Source organism: Oncorhynchus keta, chromosome 4 (assembly GCF_023373465.1).
Source record: "Oncorhynchus keta strain PuntledgeMale-10-30-2019 chromosome 4, Oket_V2, whole genome shotgun sequence".
NCBI classification, from domain to species: domain Eukaryota; kingdom Metazoa; phylum Chordata; class Actinopteri; order Salmoniformes; family Salmonidae; genus Oncorhynchus; species Oncorhynchus keta.
Genome location: NC_068424.1, coordinates 63,450,924 through 63,469,411, shown reverse-complemented (window position 1 = coordinate 63,469,411; position 18,488 = coordinate 63,450,924). Strand labels below are relative to the sequence as shown.

Genomic DNA, 18,488 nt, shown 5'->3' with positions numbered 1-18,488 from the left:
AGCTTTGTTTTATGTACGTACTGATTACAGTGTATATAATTAATCCATACATCCAGTACATCCAGTCCTCTGCTGTCTACCACAGTCTATTCATGTCTCTCTGAATTACAGGAGCTGAAAGAGACAGAGGAGCTGGACATCCAACTGAAGGTGTTCAATGAGAACAAGGAGGAGGACTCCATTGAGCTCTCCCATCGCCTCGATGACATCCGCGCCGAGATGGAATATCCTTTTGTCTGCCCGTGCCGCTGTTCCGGCCATGGAAAAGGGGCTGCTGGAAATGAATGTATTGTGTGGGCCTCGCCAGGCTTACAGGTCTAAAGCCGGCAGGGTCAGGTTCATTAGAGAAGGATTTGAGGAACTATAGTGCAATCTTCCAGCCCTATCGCTTACCAGGTAAACAGGCTCTTCTTCTCTTTTGCTTGCCTCGGTTCTGCTCCCTCTCTCACCACCATTCCTCATCTCTCAGCCGTTTCCATCAGCTCTCAACTGGCAGATGCAAGACATGGGAGGCAACTGTCAATCATTACCAGTTGTTTTGTCTTCAGAACACAGTCTGGTTATGTTATGGCCATCTATTTTAAGTCTGTTAAGGCAGGTAAGATTTTTAGTGCAGTTGTTTTGACTGGCACAAAGATGTCCATTTTCTGTGACCTTATTGTTTTGTCTCCTTAATCACGCCTGTGATTAAAATACTTTACCTTTCTCCCGCTCCCTTTTAACTAGAAATTACAAGTTGCAGTCTCCAAGTCGTCCCTCTATGTCCGCTCAACTGGAAACTTTTTGAGTGGTTAATAAAGTGAGCCCTAATTGGGTCTCGAGTTCAAGACTTGTTTTAAAGCATTCTTGGCTTGGTGCCTAAATAATTCAAGCAGCTTCTCTAAGGGCATTTGGATGTGTGAAATGCTGACATGGTAGGCAGACAGTGCAGAGCCAGACACTGTTATACAGATGTTCTCACTGCCAACCTTTGTCTCCCCAATTCTCATAGTGCTCGAAAATATGCCACTGATTGCTGTGCTGAGTGACAGTTACTGTTGACGCTGTGAGGGAAGGGAAAAAACAAACACCACACCTGGATTAATGATGTCCTTGAGCAGGTTCACAAATGAGAGGGCCTTATGTTTGTTTCCATGGACAATGTGGTGTTAATCTGTGCTAGCTCTCGTCGCTGACATGCACAAACTTGCACGCATACACGCACACACACACACACACAAGTAGATTGTAGCTTGTTTTCCTTGCCTCATGAATACTAACACTGAGAGACACGTCTCCTCTCTGTCCAGCCCAGGTCTGTGTGCTGAGGATGTGACTCCAGGCCACTAATGAATATGAATGATGCTGTGAAATAGTGATTGATTGACCCTACCACTGACTGGTCCACATCTCACCTCTACTGCTGCTCATGTTTATTCATGCTACCCAGCTCCGCAACATGAGTAGAAGTAAAACGAAGAGAGAGAGATAGATGAGGGAGAGAGGGGGGGGGCGAGAGAGGAGGGGCGAGAGAGGGGGCGCGAGAGATAGGGAGAGGGGCGAGAGAGGGAGAGGGGCGAGAGAGCGAGAGGGAGCGAGACAGCGAGAAAGCACGGGGCGCTAGGGGCGAGAGAGGGACGAGACGGGGCGAGAAAGCGCGAGACGGGGCGAGAAAGCACGGGGCGCTAGGGGGCGAGAGAGGGGGCAAGAGAGAAAGCGGAGAGGGGGCGAGAGAGCGAGAGGGAGCGAGACAGCGCGAGAAAGCACGGGGCGCTAGGGGGCGAGAGAGGGGACGAGACGGGGCGAGAAAGCGTGAGACGGGGCGAGAAAGCACGGGGCGCTAGGGGGCGAGAGAGGGGGCAAGAGAGAAAGCGGAGAGGGGGCGAGAGACCATGCGAGAGATGTGTGTGGGCCTTTGGATTTGCATTGTTCTGTAGGTAGTGTTTTTTATGTTTGCTGATTACTGATAGATATAACTGCTGGGACCCTTTTTTGCTGATATTTGTAACTGCTGGGAACATTTGCTGATATTTGTAACTGTTGGGACCCTTTCGTACTGATAGTTGTAACTTCTGGTACCCTTTCTTACTGATAGATGTATCTGCTTGGACCCTTTCTTACTGATGGACATAGCTGCTTGAACTGTTACTTACTCGTAGATGTAGCTGCTTGAACCATTTATTACTGATAGGTATAGCTGCTGGGACCCTTTCTTACTGATATATGTAGCTGCTTGGACCCTTTCTTACTAATATATGTAGCGGCTTACACCCTTACTGATAGGTGTAGCTGCTTAGGACCCTTTCTTACTGAAAGACGTAACTGCCGGGACCCTTACTGATAGATGTAGCTGTAGGGAACCTTTCTTATTGATAAATGTAGCTGCTTGCACCCTTTATTACTGATAGATGTAGCTGCTGGGACCCTTTCTTACAAATATATGTAGCCGCTTGTACCATTTCTTACTAATACTGTAGATGTAGCTGTTTTTTTCTTTATTTTACATTTTAATAAAAAATAAATCCACTGAGTAAATCTAACATCCCGATTCTCGAGCTGCAACACAGACATGTACTGAGTTTGTGTCAATGGAGATGAATATATCATTATTCGACTAGCTACTCCGTGTCTGCCCCTCCAGTTTTTTGTGATGCTGAGTTTTGCCGACTGTCAGCTGTACGTAAAAACACGGAGAAATCCATTTTTGTCTCCGTGTGTTGTGGAAAGGTAACACTATTTGTTTCAAGCTAACGTTAGCAGACATAAATGGACATTTAATGGGCTCTAAAGTGCCAGCAGTTCACTCGAATTTGCTAATAAAATAAATTAAATACAAATATGAAAAATAACTGGTCCCATTGGTGTGAGTGTGATATACATTTAATTATGTGTCCCATTAGTTGTATTTTACACGTAACATTACGAGGATCACGCAACCTGATAGACTGTAACTGTAATTAGGATCCACGTCAAAAAATGTCAGAAATAGCGATACAATAAATGCCTTTGATGATCTTCTTCTGATGGCACTCCAAAAGGTTCCAGTTACATCACAAATGGTCCTTTTGTTCGATAATGGGCTTCTTTATATCCATGTCCTTCTTTATATCCATAAAAACTCAGTTTAGCTGGCCGCTTCAGTTAATAATCCACCCAGTTTCCCTCCATCAAAATGCATACAAAATGAATCCCAAACATTACTAATAACATTTCCAAACAAGTCAAACAACGTTTATAATCAAAGCTTAGGTACCCTAATAAACCCTAGTAAATAAATGAATACGAAAGAACCCGGTCTCTTCCACGTGCTTGGAAACACTACAGCCAAAACGGGAGCCACCTAGAAAAACTACAATTTCTGGCTAATTTTTCCAAAATACAGCCTGAAACTTTTTCTACAGACTGTTGACATCTAGTGGAAGCCCTATGAACTGCAATCTGGGAGGATTCCGCCTTATAATAAAAGTGACAGCCATTGAAAACAGTGGTAGGCTGAAAAAATACATTGGGGGGATGGTTTGTCCTCGGGGTTTCGCCAGCCATATCAGTTCAGTTATACTCATAGACTTAATTGTAACAGTTTTAGAAACGTTAGCGTGTTTGCTATCCAAATCTACCAATTATATGCATATCCTAGCTTCTGGGCCTGAGTAACAGGCAGTTTACTTTTGGCACGCTTTTCATCCGGACGTGAAAATACTGCTTCCTACCCAAGAGAGGTTATGATTTGTGTACCCAGTTTGCGGTCTGTGTCGATGCGGTCATTTGTTTTTATGTTTTTAATTGTTTTGCTTTTACTGTTGATTAGGATTGGCCCTGTTTGAGAGGTGAGACTAAACTTGGGGGCATGCGCTAAGAAAAACGTGATAGATAATTATCTCCATTCTACACTGTACATGTAATGGAATAAACATACAATCTGTGCTAATTCCACAAAACATATATTTATTTCATATGTTCTATTTTATTTATGCTTTGTAAATACCTTTTCAGAGGACTGAACTGAACCAGGTATGATCATAATGTTTGTCTAAGCACACTAATCTCCAATTTGCCGCGTGCGTCTGGTAGTCTATAAAGTTGGACAGGGTTCTGCCTTTCTTACTGATAAATGTAGCTGCTTCAACCCTTTCTTACTAATATTTGTAGCTGCTTGTACCCTTTCTTACTGATAGATGTAGCTGCTTGAACTATTTCTTACTGATAGATGTAGCTGCTTGAACTCTTTCTTACTGATAGATGTAGCTGCTTGTACCCTTTCTTACTGATAGATGTAGCTGTTTGAACTCTTTCTTACTGATAGATGTAGCTGCTTCAACCCTTTTTTACTGATAGATGTAGCTGCTTGAACTCTTTCTTACTGATAGATGTAGCTGCTTGTACCCTTTCTTACTGATAGATGTAGCTGCTTGAACTCTTTCTTACTGATAGATGTAGCTGCTTGTACCCTTTCTTACTGATAGATGTAGCTGCTTGAACTCTTTCTTACTGATAGATGTAGCTGCTTGTACCCTTTCTTACTGATAGATGTAGCTGCTTGAACTCTTTCTTACTGATAGATGTAGCTGCTTGTACCCTTTCTTACTGATAGATGTAGCTGCTTCAACTCTTTCTTACTGATAGACGTAGCTGCTTCAACCCTTTCTTACTGATAGATGTAGCTGCTTGAACTCTTTCTTACTGATAGATGTAGCTGCTTGTACCCTTTCTTACTGATAGATGTAGCTGCTTGAACTCTTTCTTACTGATAGATGTAGCTGCTTAGAACCTTTCTTACTGATAGATTTAGATGCTTGAACTCTTTCTTACTGATAGATGTAGCTGCTTGTACCCTTTCTTACTGATAGATTTAGCTGCTTAGAACCTTTCTTACTGATAGATGTAGCTGCTTGTACCCTTTCTTACTGATAGATGTAGCTGCTTGTACCCTTTCTTACTGATAGATTTAGCTGCTTAGAACCTTTCTTACTGATAGATGTAGCTGCTTGTACCCTTTCTTACTGATAGATGTAGCTGCTTGTACCCTTTCTTACTGATAGATGTAGCTGCTTAGACCCTTTCTTACTGATAGATGTAGCTGCTTGTACCCTTTCTTACTGATAGATGTAGCTGCTTGAACTCTTTCTTACTGATAGATGTAGCTGCTTGTACCCTTTCTTACTGATAGATGTAGCTGCTTGAACTCTTTCTTACTGATAGATGTAGCTGCTTGTACCCTTTCTTACTGATAGATGTAGCTGCTTCAACTCTTTCTTACTGATAGATGTAGCTGCTTCAACCCTTTCTTACTGATAGATGTAGCTGCTTGAACTCTTTCTTACTGATAGATGTAGCTGCTTGTACCCTTTCTTACTGATAGATGTAGCTGCTTGAACTCTTTCTTACTGATAGATGTAGCTGCTTAGAACCTTTCTTACTGATAGATTTAGATGCTTGAACTCTTTCTTACTGATAGATGTAGCTGCTTGTACCCTTTCTTACTGATAGATTTAGCTGCTTAGAACCTTTCTTACTGATAGATGTAGCTGCTTGTACCCTTTCTTACTGATAGATGTAGCTGCTTGTACCCTTTCTTACTGATAGATGTAGCTGCTTAGACCCTTTCTTACTGATAGATGTAGCTGCTTGAACCCTTTCTTACTGATAGATGCAGCTGCTTGAACTCTTTCTTACTGATAGATTTAGATGCTTAGACCCTTTCTTACTGATAGATTTAGCTGCTTAGACCCTTTCTTACTGATAGATGTAGCTGCTTGAACCCTTTCTTACTGATATATGTAGCTGCTTGAACCCTTTCTTACTGATAGATGTAGCTGCTTAGACCCTTTCTTACTGATAGATGCAGCTGCTTGAACTCTTTCTTACTGATATATTTAGCTGCTTAGACCCTTTCTTACTGATAGATGTAGCTGCTTAGATCCTTTCTTATTGATAGATGCAGTTGCTTGAACCCTTTCTTACTGATATATTTAGCTGCTTAGACCCTTTCTTACTGATAGATGCAGCTGCTTGAACTCTTTCTTACTGATATATTTAGCTGCTTAGACCCTTTCTTACTGATAGATGTAGCTGCTTAGATCCTTTCTTATTGATAGATGCAGCTGCTTGAACCCTTTCTTACTGATATATGTAGCTGCTTAGACCCTTTCTTACTGATAGATGCAGCTGCTTGAACTCTTTCTTACTGATGTATTTAGCTGCTTAGACCCCTTCTTACTGATAGATGTAGCTGCTTAGATGCTTTCTTATTGATAGATGCAGCTGCTTGAACCCTTTGTTACTGATAGATGTAGCTGCGTAGACCCTTTCTTACTGATAGATGCAGCTGCTTGAACTCTTTCTTACTGATAGATGCAGCTGCTTGTACTCTTTCTTATTGATAGATGTAGCTGCTTAGACCCTTTCTTACTGATAGATGTAGCTGCTTAGACCCTTTCTTACTGATATATTTAGCTGCTTAGACCCTTTCTTACTAATATATTTAGCTGCGTAGACCCTTTCTCACTGATAGATTTAGCTGCTTAGACCCTTTCTTATTGATAGATACATCTGCTTGTACTCTTTCTTTCTGATATATGCAGCTGCTTGAACGCTTTCTTACTGATAGATGTAGCTGCTTCAACCCTTTCTTACTGATAGATGTAGCTGCTTGAACTCTTTCTTACTGATAGATGTAGCTGCTTGTACCCTTTCTTACTGATAGATGTAGCTGCTTGAACTCTTTCTTACTGATAGATGTAGCTGCTTAGAACCTTTCTTACTGATAGATTTAGATGCTTGAACTCTTTCTTACTGATAGATGTAGCTGCTTGTACCCTTTCTTACTGATATATTTAGCTGCTTAGAACCTTTCTTACTGATAGATGTAGCTGCTTGTACCCTTTCTTACTGATAGATGTAGCTGCTTGTACCCTTTCTTACTGATAGATGTAGCTGCTTAGACCCTTTCTTACTGATAGATGTAGCTGCTTGAACCCTTTCTTACTGATAGATGCAGCTGCTTGAACTCTTTCTTACTGATATATTTAGATGCTTAGACCCTTTCTTACTGATAGATTTAGCTGCTTAGACCCTTTCTTACTGATAGATGTAGCTGCTTGAACCCTTTCTTACTGATATATGTAGCTGCTTGAACCCTTTCTTACTGATAGATGTAGCTGCTTAGACCCTTTCTTACTGATAGATGCAGCTGCTTGAACTCTTTCTTACTGATATATTTAGCTGCTTAGACCCTTTCTTACTGATAGATGTAGCTGCTTAGATCCTTTCTTATTGATAGATGCAGTTGCTTGAACCCTTTCTTACTGATATATTTAGCTGCTTAGACCCTTTCTTACTGATAGATGCAGCTGCTTGAACTCTTTCTTACTGATATATTTAGCTGCTTAGACCCTTTCTTACTGATAGATGTAGCTGCTTAGATCCTTTCTTATTGATAGATGCAGTTGCTTGAACCCTTTCTTACTGATATATGTAGCTGCTTAGACCCTTTCTTACTGATAGATGCAGCTGCTTGAACTCTTTCTTACTGATGTATTTAGCTGATATATGTAGCTGCTTAGACCCTTTCTTACTGATAGATGCAGCTGCTTGAACTCTTTCTTACTGATGTATTTAGCTGCTTAGACCCCTTCTTACTGATAGATGCAGCTGCTTGAACTCTTTCTTACTGATAGATGCAGCTGCTTGTACTCCTTTCTTATTGATAGATGTAGCTGCTTAGACCCTTTCTTACTGATAGATGTAGCTGCTTAGACCCTTTCTTACTGATATATTTAGCTGCTTAGACCCTTTCTTACTAATATATTTAGCTGCGTAGACCCTTTCTCACTGATAGATTTAGCTGCTTAGACCCTTTCTTATTGATAGATACATCTGCTTGTACTCTTTCTTTCTGATATATGCAGCTGCTTAGACCCTTTCTTACTGATAGATGTAGCTGCTTGACCCTTTCTTACTGATAGATTTAGCTGCTTAGACCCTTTCTTACTGATAGATGTAGCTGCTTAGACCCTTTCTTACTAATATATGTAGTTGCTTGCACCCTTTCTTACTGATAGATGTAGCTGCTTAGTCCCTGGGATCCTTTCTTACTGACAGATGTAGCTGCTTATTCCCTGGGATCCTTTCTTACTGATAGATGTAGCTGCTTAGTCCCTGGGATCCTTTCTTACTGATCGATGTAGCTGCTTAGTCCCTGGGATCCTTTCTTACTGATAGATGTAGCTGCTTGCACCCTTTCTTACTGATAGATGTAGCTGCTTGAACCCTTTCTTACTGATAGATGTAGCTGCTTAGACCCTTTCTTACTGATAGATGTAGCTGCTTAGACCCTTTCTTACTGATAGATGTAGCTGCTTGAACCCTTTCTTACTGATATATGTAGCTGCTTGAACCCTTTCTTACTGATAGATGTAGCTGCTTAGACCCTTTCTTACTGATAGATGCAGCTGCTTGAACTCTTTCTTACTGATATATTTAGCTGCTTAGACCCTTTCTTACTGATAGATGTAGCTGCTTAGATCCTTTCTTATTGATAGATGCAGTTGCTTGAACCCTTTCTTACTGATATATTTAGCTGCTTAGACCCTTTCTTACTGATAGATGCAGCTGCTTGAACTCTTTCTTACTGATATATTTAGCTGCTTAGACCCTTTCTTACTGATAGATGTAGCTGCTTAGATCCTTTCTTATTGATAGATGCAGTTGCTTGAACCCTTTCTTACTGATATATGTAGCTGCTTAGACCCTTTCTTACTGATAGATGCAGCTGCTTGAACTCTTTCTTACTGATGTGTTTAGCTGCTTAGACCCCTTCTTACTGATAGATGTAGCTGCTTAGATCCTTTCTTATTGATAGATGCAGCTGCTTGAACCCTTTGTTACTGATAGATGTAGCTGCGTAGACCCTTTCTTACTGATAGATGCAGCTGCTTGAACTCTTTCTTACTGATAGATGCAGCTGCTTGTACTCTTTCTTATTGATAGATGTAGCTGCTTAGACCCTTTCTTACTGATAGATGTAGCTGCTTAGACCCTTTCTTACTGATATATTTAGCTGCTTAGACCCTTTCTTACTAATATATTTAGCTGCGTAGACCCTTTCTCACTGATAGATTTAGCTGCTTAGACCCTTTCTTATTGATAGATACATCTGCTTGTACTCTTTCTTTCTGATATATGCAGCTGCTTAGACCCTTTCTTACTGATAGATGTAGCTGCTTAGACCCTTTCTTACTGATAGATTTAGCTGCTTAGACCCTTTCTTACTGATAGATGTAGCTGCTTAGACCCTTTCTTACTAATATATGTAGTTGCTTGCACCCTTTCTTACTGATAGATGTAGCTGCTTAGTCCCTGGGATCCTTTCTTACTGACAGATGTAGCTGCTTATTCCCTGGGATCCTTTCTTACTGATAGATGTAGCTGCTTAGTCCCTGGGATCCTTTCTTACTGATAGATGTAGCTGCTTAGTCCCTGGGATCCTTTCTTACTGATCGATGTAGCTGCTTAGTCCCTGGGATCCTTTCTTACTGATCGATGTAGCTGCTTAGTCCCTGGGATCCTTTCTTACTGATAGATGTAGCTGCTTGCACCCTTTCTTACTGATAGATGTAGCTGCTTAGTCCCTGGGATCCTTTCTTACTGATAGATGTAGTTGCTTGCACCCTTTCTTACTGATAGATGTAGCTGCTTAGTCCCTGGGATCCTTTCTTGCTGATAGATGTAGCTGCTTAATCCCTGGGATCCTTTCTTGCTGATAGATGTAGCTGCTTGCACCATTTCTTACTGATAGATGTAGCTGCTTGCACTGTTTCTTACTGATAGATGTAGCTGCTTAGATCCTTTCTTATTGATAGATCCAGCTGCTTGAACCCTTTGTTACTGATAGATGTAGCTGCGTAGACCCTTTCTTACTGATAGATGCAGCTGCTTGAACTCTTTCTTACTGATAGATGCAGCTGCTTGTACTCTTTCTTATTGATAGATGTAGCTGCTTAGACCCTTTCTTACTGATAGATGTAGCTGCGTAGAACCTTTCTCACTGATAGATTTAGCTGCTTAGACCCTTTCTTATTGATAGATACATCTGCTTGTACTCTTTCTTTCTGATATATGCAGCTGCTTAGACCCTTTCTTACTGATAGATGTAGCTGCTTAGACCCTTTCTTACTGATAGATGTAGCTGCTTAGACCCTTTCTTACTAATATATGTAGTTGCTTGCACCCTTTCTTACTGATAGATGCAGCTGCTTAGTCCCTGGGATCCTTTCTTACTGATAGATGTAGCTGCTTATTCCCTGGGATCCTTTCTTACTGATAGATGTAGCTGCTTAGTCCCTGGGATCCTTTCTTACTGATAGATGTAGCTGCTTAGTCCCTGGGATCCTTTCTTACTGATCGATGTAGCTGCTTAGTCCCTGGGATCCTTTCTTACTGATCGATGTAGCTGCTTAGTCCCTGGGATCCTTTCTTACTGATAGATGTAGCTGCTTGCACCCTTTCTTACTGATAGATGTAGCTGCTTAGTCCCTGGGATCCTTTCTTACTGATAGATGTAGTTGCTTGCACCCTTTCTTACTGATAGATGTAGCTGCTTAGTCCCTGGGATCCTTTCTTGCTGATAGATGTAGCTGCTTGCACCGTTTCTTACTGATAGATGTAGCTGCTTATGCCCTTTCCCAGTCCGGGCTTCTACTCTACTAACGTCCTCCCTCAGATAGCAGTGTGGCAAGCCTATAATTGCATCACACCAGTTTGGTAATTCTCATCGGCTTCTTCCAGGCTCATACAGGAGTGGGAAGCGATACATCAGAGAAGCCTGTATTCCCATCCCCTGCGCTCGCCGAATTTGATATGGGAGAACTATTTTGGTTACAGACATGGCTGAAGTTAATAAGAAAATGTCAGACGGCGTTAAAATGGATTGATTTGCGCTGATGGTGGTGGATGGATCATGTGGTGTATGAAATAGTGGGAACAGTTGGAGAGTATGGAGCACTGTTCTGTCATTTTGGGTGTGTCAAGTCTTTGCACTGGTTGTCAAGTGATGTTCACTCACGCTTAAGTAACTTTTCAGAGGTGATCAATGCTCGATTGTCATTCAACAGCCTTTTGAGACGATGAACTTAACAGTTTTTCCATCATAGCGGATATAATTTGCTCTAAACAACTTTGATGGGGCCGCACAACTTTGACATGTCCTTTTATGTAGCTAAAAACCCCGAAACGAAGCTCGTCCGACCATGTCCTCTCCCCTTATCTGAGGAAGCCAGGCCCTTGGTCCCTCCTTTTAAGCCCTCTGGACTAAACAAGAACACAAATCAGATATATTTTTCTGCTGGGTGACCACAGACAAATGTGAATGAATGCAGAGCCTCTGACTGTGAAAGTGTTTTAGCCCAGACAGTGTATCACCCTGCAGTCAGCAGGTAAATATTTCAGCAGACATTGTTAAAACGTACAGTTCATATTATGACAGCAATCAATTTTTCATCTTTCCCGGCTGAACACTGCACTATTCCGCCTCACTCTATTCCCCTTGTTTTCTGCATGTGTGCACTGATTGAAAATAAGACTTTCTGAGTTTTATTTATTTTCTACATGCTTTTCAAACATGAATATCCACGGGAGGATCCTTTCTCAAGCAAACTGTTTTGTATAAGCCCCCTCAAGCTATTTATTTCTCTAAATTCTTTACAGTTTTGGGACTGGGTTTGTTGTTAGTTCATAGAAGATCAAATGTAATCTTGCTATAGATTAAAATTCCAGTTCCATATTCCTCGTAAACACAGATGAAATACAATATACTGTAAAGTGATCGTGATATTATTCTGAAATCCCACTTGGATATTATGTTTAAACACATGCACATCTCAAGAGAAATCACTTTTCCCTTGATTTGAACATTTCTCCCTATGGTTTCAATTCCATAAAAATCAACTGTGAAATGTTGTGCCAAGCACTCCATTTCGCAGCCTCTGACAGTTCTTGATCTGAAACAAATAGCCAGCAATCCAACTCAGAGAAACAGACATAATGAAATGAATAATACACCATAGACAGTGAATTCTTATCTGATTACAACTATTTTAGACATCACAAGCCATCGTTCGCACTCCTTGGGGAGGCGCATAATCAGTACCTTTAGCAAGTTTAATAACACATATTTTCTCTTCGACGGACTAGGCACAATCTGAGACAATATTTTCCATAGTGACTGATCCCCTTTTCATGATCCAAACCCAATGGAGTTTTCACGTGATTAATTTCCTCCTCCTTGAAAGGCGCACAGTGATAGGTGGAACACAGGGACTGTTCTTTATTGCCAAATCCCCTCCTAAAGTTAGCTGTTTACTCTTCTGCCGCTCCCGAGAGGGAAAACAGATGTGAGGAATTGTCGCAGTGCTTGCTTGTGCACAATGACACTTGTCTGAGTACTAGTTTGGGATGGGAAAACTAACACTGTGATTTGAGGGTCTTCCAAATTATTTTGATTGATTTTAGAATACGCTGTCACTATATTGTTAGATTGATAAAGCACAGGTTTAAGCACTCCTTCATTCCCATGTCTGTTTAATACCTAAACAGCAATAGGTAAAGCTTATCAGTGTTAGTACGCCACTGACCGAATAAGGGAATGTGAAATGTGTTATGCATGTGGCTAAATGAGAGGGGTACAATGTGTATATGTGTGAATGTGCTTTTCCACTTGGGAACAGTTCGTCCTATCCTATATGAGGAGAAGTGGTTAAAGGTAATAGAGGACTTGGTTAGAGACGGCACATGAATTGTAAATGTTTGACTTCTCCTTTTAAATGGTCTGTCATAGTAGCCTACTACTGCAAGCTGTAATTGTTTGCTACACTGCCATGACATTATATACCTTAACCCCCTTCTCACTGATATGGGTGAGGTGTACCATCTCCTATCCAACATGGTGAAAGACACCGGGTCGGAGACCTACTTCCTGTCCATCCTACAGCACCTCCTGCTCATCAGGAACGACTACTACATCAGGCGAGTTCTGCACAAACAGCCACATCCCTTCTCACTGCTTTCACAGGAAGACTGCATTTCCACAAGACTGGTCTTGAGAAAAACACAAGGCTGAAATGTTGACATTAAACAGTCTGTAGTCTATTCCCTCTTTTTGTTTTATTCAGTAGTATGTAGCCCCTATAAGGGATACACTTTGCTGTGTCGCGCTAATGCTGCGTTATCAACGCAGAAACCTCAAGAACGTCCACTCCTTGACACCGCATTTGAGTAAGGCAAGATAACGAAACACACGTCTGATCCCTGTAGATAAGTGTGCCACAATCCTTGTAAAACTACATTACTTCCTATAGCAAGTGCTATTCTCAAAACCTTGCCATCTCCATCTCCCAGGGGAAAGCATGTAAGCATTCAACATGAAAGATTCACATGTCCATTTTCTCCTCTCAGAGCTTCTCTCTCTCTCTCCTCTCTCTCTCTCTCTCTCTCTCTCTCTCTCTCTCTCTCTCTCTCTCTCTCTCTCTCTCTCTCTGTCTCTCTGTCTCTCTGTCTCTCTCTCTGTGTCTCTCTCTCTCTCTGTGTCTGTCTCTCTGTCTGTGTGATCAAAGTGCCAGGGCTATATCAGAGCAGATCTAATATTCTGTACTTTAGAACGATTAAGTAATTATTCAAATGGCGGCCCGGCTCTGGATTCCTGTAAATGTGTCGATCACAGGAAAAAAAGAGGGAGATAGTGGCGGCTCCTCTGATGGCAATGACAGTGATCAATTCGCTGCTGTGTCAGACTTTTCACCGAAATAAAATATTTAACAAAAAATAGAGAGAAGACAAGAGGAATTTACCATAGACAAGTTGCTGCTCACTCGGCTGGTATGAATAATGCATTCCTCATTTTGTTGGAGAAAGTGAGAAATAGAAAACACATTAAGTAGCTAGTGCAGCATAGCACCTCAGCACTCCTCTGTCTTTTTCCCCCACTTCTGACGCCAATGCTCTCTACCACCGACAGTAAAAAAGGATCACTACAAATGCTAATTAAAAATGGATGTGCTTATTAAAGATATGCTTTTAAAAATACATTTCCCACCGCTCTCCCTCCTCCCCTACTCCATGAGGAAGACATAATTCCACATACATCACCGGGCTTTGCAAGGTGCGGTCGGTCTGTCTGACACAAGGTTCTTTTTCCAGCTCAGGCCTCAATTCATCATCAATATATCCCTTTTTGGCCACTTTGAACCAGCATATCTTTTTATGTTTCAGATTAAATTGGCTGGTTGGGAAATGGCAGGTCTTTAATTTTAGATTAAAGGGAGACCTTAAGATCATTTTGGGTTTGATGACCGTATCTCTATTGGGATCCAGGGGGGAGGAAGTGGGCCACTCACGCTCGCTGCCAGGCCAAATCAGGTGATGGAGCGAAACTTGTCCATAGGTATATGCGATGGCTTCCTGATCAAAGGGACGCATAACATGCCTATGCCAATATTCCAACAGAATGTGGACTTTGGCTTCCAATGTTATACATTTTCAACATGACAGCCTTGTACCCTGTTTCAACAGGACTGCCATGCACCCTGTTTCAAACACAGAGCAGATGTGTGTGTTCAATTTGGAGAAGCACCTCTCGAAACCATCACCAATTGGTGAAGGGGGGGCTTGTTTTATTTTCGATAATTAATCTGAGGGTGCCATGCTTGATGAATGGGAGCACATCAAACCCCTGCTAAATTTAGAGCGGATATCCTCTTTTGGAGTGGAGCGATATGGGGATTACACTGGTTATGTGGAGCAGGGCTGGACGAGAGACTGCGAGGGGAGTTTGTGCTGCTGCTAGAATCCCAATGTCATGTGGAGGGGAAAGGTGCCAGAGTGAAGGAGTGAAGGATGGTGCTAGGGACATATGTTGGCTTCTGGAGCCCAGCCTTGCCCAGGCTCTGGTGGGGCCTGACAGTTCTGGGTCACTCGCTCACTCCTTCCCTTTCTCAGTTATCTTGGTGGTAGTGGCAGAGAGGAGCGGGGGATGCTGGGAAAATAGGGTGACTTATTGAGATAATAATGTGGTCTACACCGGCGACCGTACTAAACCGGGTTGCCACAGTGCTAAGCCACACAGTGGCGCCGTGCACTCGCTCGATCTCATGACAAGTGGGTGAATCCAGCCATAGCAACAAGACATCTGCCATTTCATGCTTACACAAATGTTTTTACTTGTTTTGGTTCTTATAATATCTGTTTACAATATGATAAGACCTGTCCACATTTTATAGGGAACCCTGATTTACTCCTTGTCATCACAAATAAAGCCCCACATATAGGATGTACATTCTAGTATAAGCAGAAATCCAATAATTTACATATTTGGTCAATATGCACTCGTACGTGTCTTATTTCCATGCATGTTCAGAGCTCTCATCTTTTGTATATTGAAGTGATCTCTCTGAAATGATCTGCATACCAACAATTCCAGCCTATTTGGTTCATTGCTCAAAGCAATGAATCTATTTGAGCCACAATGCTCTTACCCCCTGCTCCCCTTTCCAAAGGCAGTAAAGAGAGAGCAGGACTTTGAAAAAAGCTTTGATTTCTTTATCTGCATCGGAGCCTACTGAGCCTCCCACACAACCTGAGTATCAGCAAGCAGCATTGCGCCTGACCACAGAGGCCAGCAGGAAATTAGAGCACAGCTAATCTGCCTAATAAAGGCCTCCCTCAGAAAACACGAGTGTACACTACCGGTCAAAAGTTTTAGAACACCTTTTCATTCAAGGGTTTTTCTTTATTTTGACTGTTTTCTACATTATAGAATAATAGTCAAGACATCAGTCCATGTAGTAACCAAAAAAGTGTTCAAAAATTCAAAATATATTTGATATTTGAGATTCTTCAAAAAGCCACCCTTTGCCTTGATGACAGCTTTGCATACTCTTGGCATTCTCTCAACCAGCTTCATGAGGTATTCACTTGGAATACATTTTAATTCAATGTTCATTTGTGGATTTTCTTTACTTCTTAATGCATTTCAATTAACGGATGTGCCTTATTAAATGTATTTGTGGATTTTTTTCCCTTAATGCATTTCAGCCAATCAGTTGTGTTGTGACAAGGGGGGGTGTAATACAGAAGACAGCCATTTTGGTAAAAGACTAAGTCCATATTATAGAAAGAACAGCTCAAATAAGCAAAGAGAAACGACAGTCCATCATTACTTTAAGACATGAAGGTCAGTCAATACGGAAAATGTCAAGGACTCTGAAAGTTTCTTCATGTGCACTCGCAAAAACCATCAAGCGCTATGATGAAACTGGCTCTCATGAGGACCGCCACAGGAATGGAAGACCCAGAGTGACCTCTGCTACAGAGGATACGTTCATTAGAGTTACCAGCCTCAGAAATCGCAGCCAAAATAAATTCTTCAGAGTTAAATTCACAGACACATCTCAACATCAACTGTTCATCGGAGACTGCGTGAATTAGACCTTCATGGTAAAATTGCTGCAAAGAAACTACTACTAAAGGACACCAATAATAAGAAGAGACTTGCTTGGGCCAAGAAATACGAGCCATGGACATTAGACCGGTGGAAATGTGTCCTTTGCTCTGAAGTCCAAATTGGAGACTTTTGGTTCCATCCGCCGTGTCTTTGTGAGACTTGGTGTGGGTGAGCGGATGATGTCCGCATTTATGTTTCCCACCGTAAAGCATGGAGGCGGAGGTGTTTTGGTGTGAGGGTACATTGCTGGTGACACTGTCTGTAATTTATTTAGAATTCAATGCACACTTAACCAGCATGGCTACCACAGCATTCTGCAGCGATACGGCACCCAATTGGTTTCGGGCTTAGTGGGACTATCATTTGTTTTTCAACAGGACAGTGACCCAACACACCTCCAGGCTGAGTAAGGGTTATTTGACCAAGAAGGAAAGTGATGGAGTGCTGCATCAGATTACCTGGCCTCTGTCACTCAGCAACACTTTACTTATTGTCTGTCACTCAGCACCACTTTAATTATTGTCTGTCACTCAACACCACTTTACTTATTGTCTGTCACTCAACACCACTTTAATTATTGTCTGTCACTCAGCACCACTTTACTTAGTGTCTGTTACCCAACACCACTTTAATTATTGCCTGTCACTCAACACCACTTTAATTATTGTCTGTCACTCAACACCACTTTACTTATTGTCTGTCACTCAACACCACTTTACTTATTGTCTGTCACTCAACACCACTTTAATTATTGTCTGTCACTCAACACCACTTTAATTATTGTCTGTCACTCAGCACCACTTTAATTATTGTCTGTCCCTCAGCACCACTTTAATTATTGTCTGTCACTCAGCACCACTTTACTTATTGTCTGTCACTCAACACCACTTTACTTATTGTCTGTCACTCAACACCACTTTAATTATTGTCTGTCACTCAGCACCACTTTAATTATTGTCTGTCACTCAACACCACTTTACTTATTGTCTGTTACCCAGCACCACTTTAATTATTGCCTGTCACTCAACACCACTTTAATTATTGTCTGTCACTCAACACCACTTTAGTTACTGTCTGTCACTCAACACCACTTTACTTATTGTCTGTCACTCAACACCACTTTAATTATTGTCTGTCACTCAACACCACTTTACTTATTGTCTGTCACGCATCACCACTTTACTTATTGTCTGTCACGCATCACCACTTTAGTTACAGTCTGTCACTCAGCACCACTTTACTTATTGTCTGTCACTCAACACCACTTTACTTATTGTCTGTCACTCAACACCACTTTACTTGTTGTCTGTCACTCAGCACCACTTTAATTATTGTCTGTCACTCAACACCACTTTAATTATTGTCTGTCACTCAGCACCACTTTACTTATTGTCTGTTACCCAGCACCACTTTAATTATTGTCTGTCACTCAACACCACTTTAATTATTGTCTGTCACTCAACACCACTTTACTTATTGTCTGTCACTCAGCACCACTTTAATTATTGTCTGTCACTCAGCACCACTTTAATTATTGTCTGTCACTCAACACCACTTTACTTATTGTCTGTCACTCAACACCACTTTACTTATTGTCTGACACTCAACACCACTTTACTTATTGTCTGTCACTCAACACCACTTTACTTATTGTCTGTCACTCAGCACCACTTTAATTATTGTCTGTCACTCAACACCACTTTAATTATTGTCTGTCACTCAGCACCACTTTACTTATTGTCTGTCACTCAGCACCACTTTACTTATTGTCTGTCACTCAACACCACTTTACTTATTGTCTGTCACTCAACACCACTTTACTTATTGTCTGTCACTCAGCACCACTTTAATTATTGTCTGTCACTCAACACCACTTTAATTATTGTCTGTCACTCAGCACCACTTTACTTATTGTCTGTCACTCAGCACCACTTTACTTATTGTCTGTTACCCAGCACCACTTTAATTGTCTGTCACTCAACACCACTTTACTTATTGTCTGTCACTCAACACCACT

At 41.5% G+C, this 18,488-nt stretch overlaps 1 protein-coding gene across 8 annotated transcripts in view; it reads left to right on the top strand.

Moving 5' to 3' along the window:
* The window catches only part of diaph2 (diaphanous-related formin 2), a 749,871-nt gene that overhangs the window by 240,628 nt on the left and 490,755 nt on the right, over positions 1-18,488 (top strand). For all 8 annotated transcript variants that reach the window (XM_052512438.1, XM_052512437.1, XM_052512441.1 and 5 more), the window contains 2 exons: positions 112-224; positions 12,883-12,999. In XM_052512438.1, the coding sequence (XP_052368398.1) occupies positions 112-224; positions 12,883-12,999 (230 nt within the window). The remainder of the gene's footprint in view (positions 1-111; positions 225-12,882; positions 13,000-18,488) is intronic.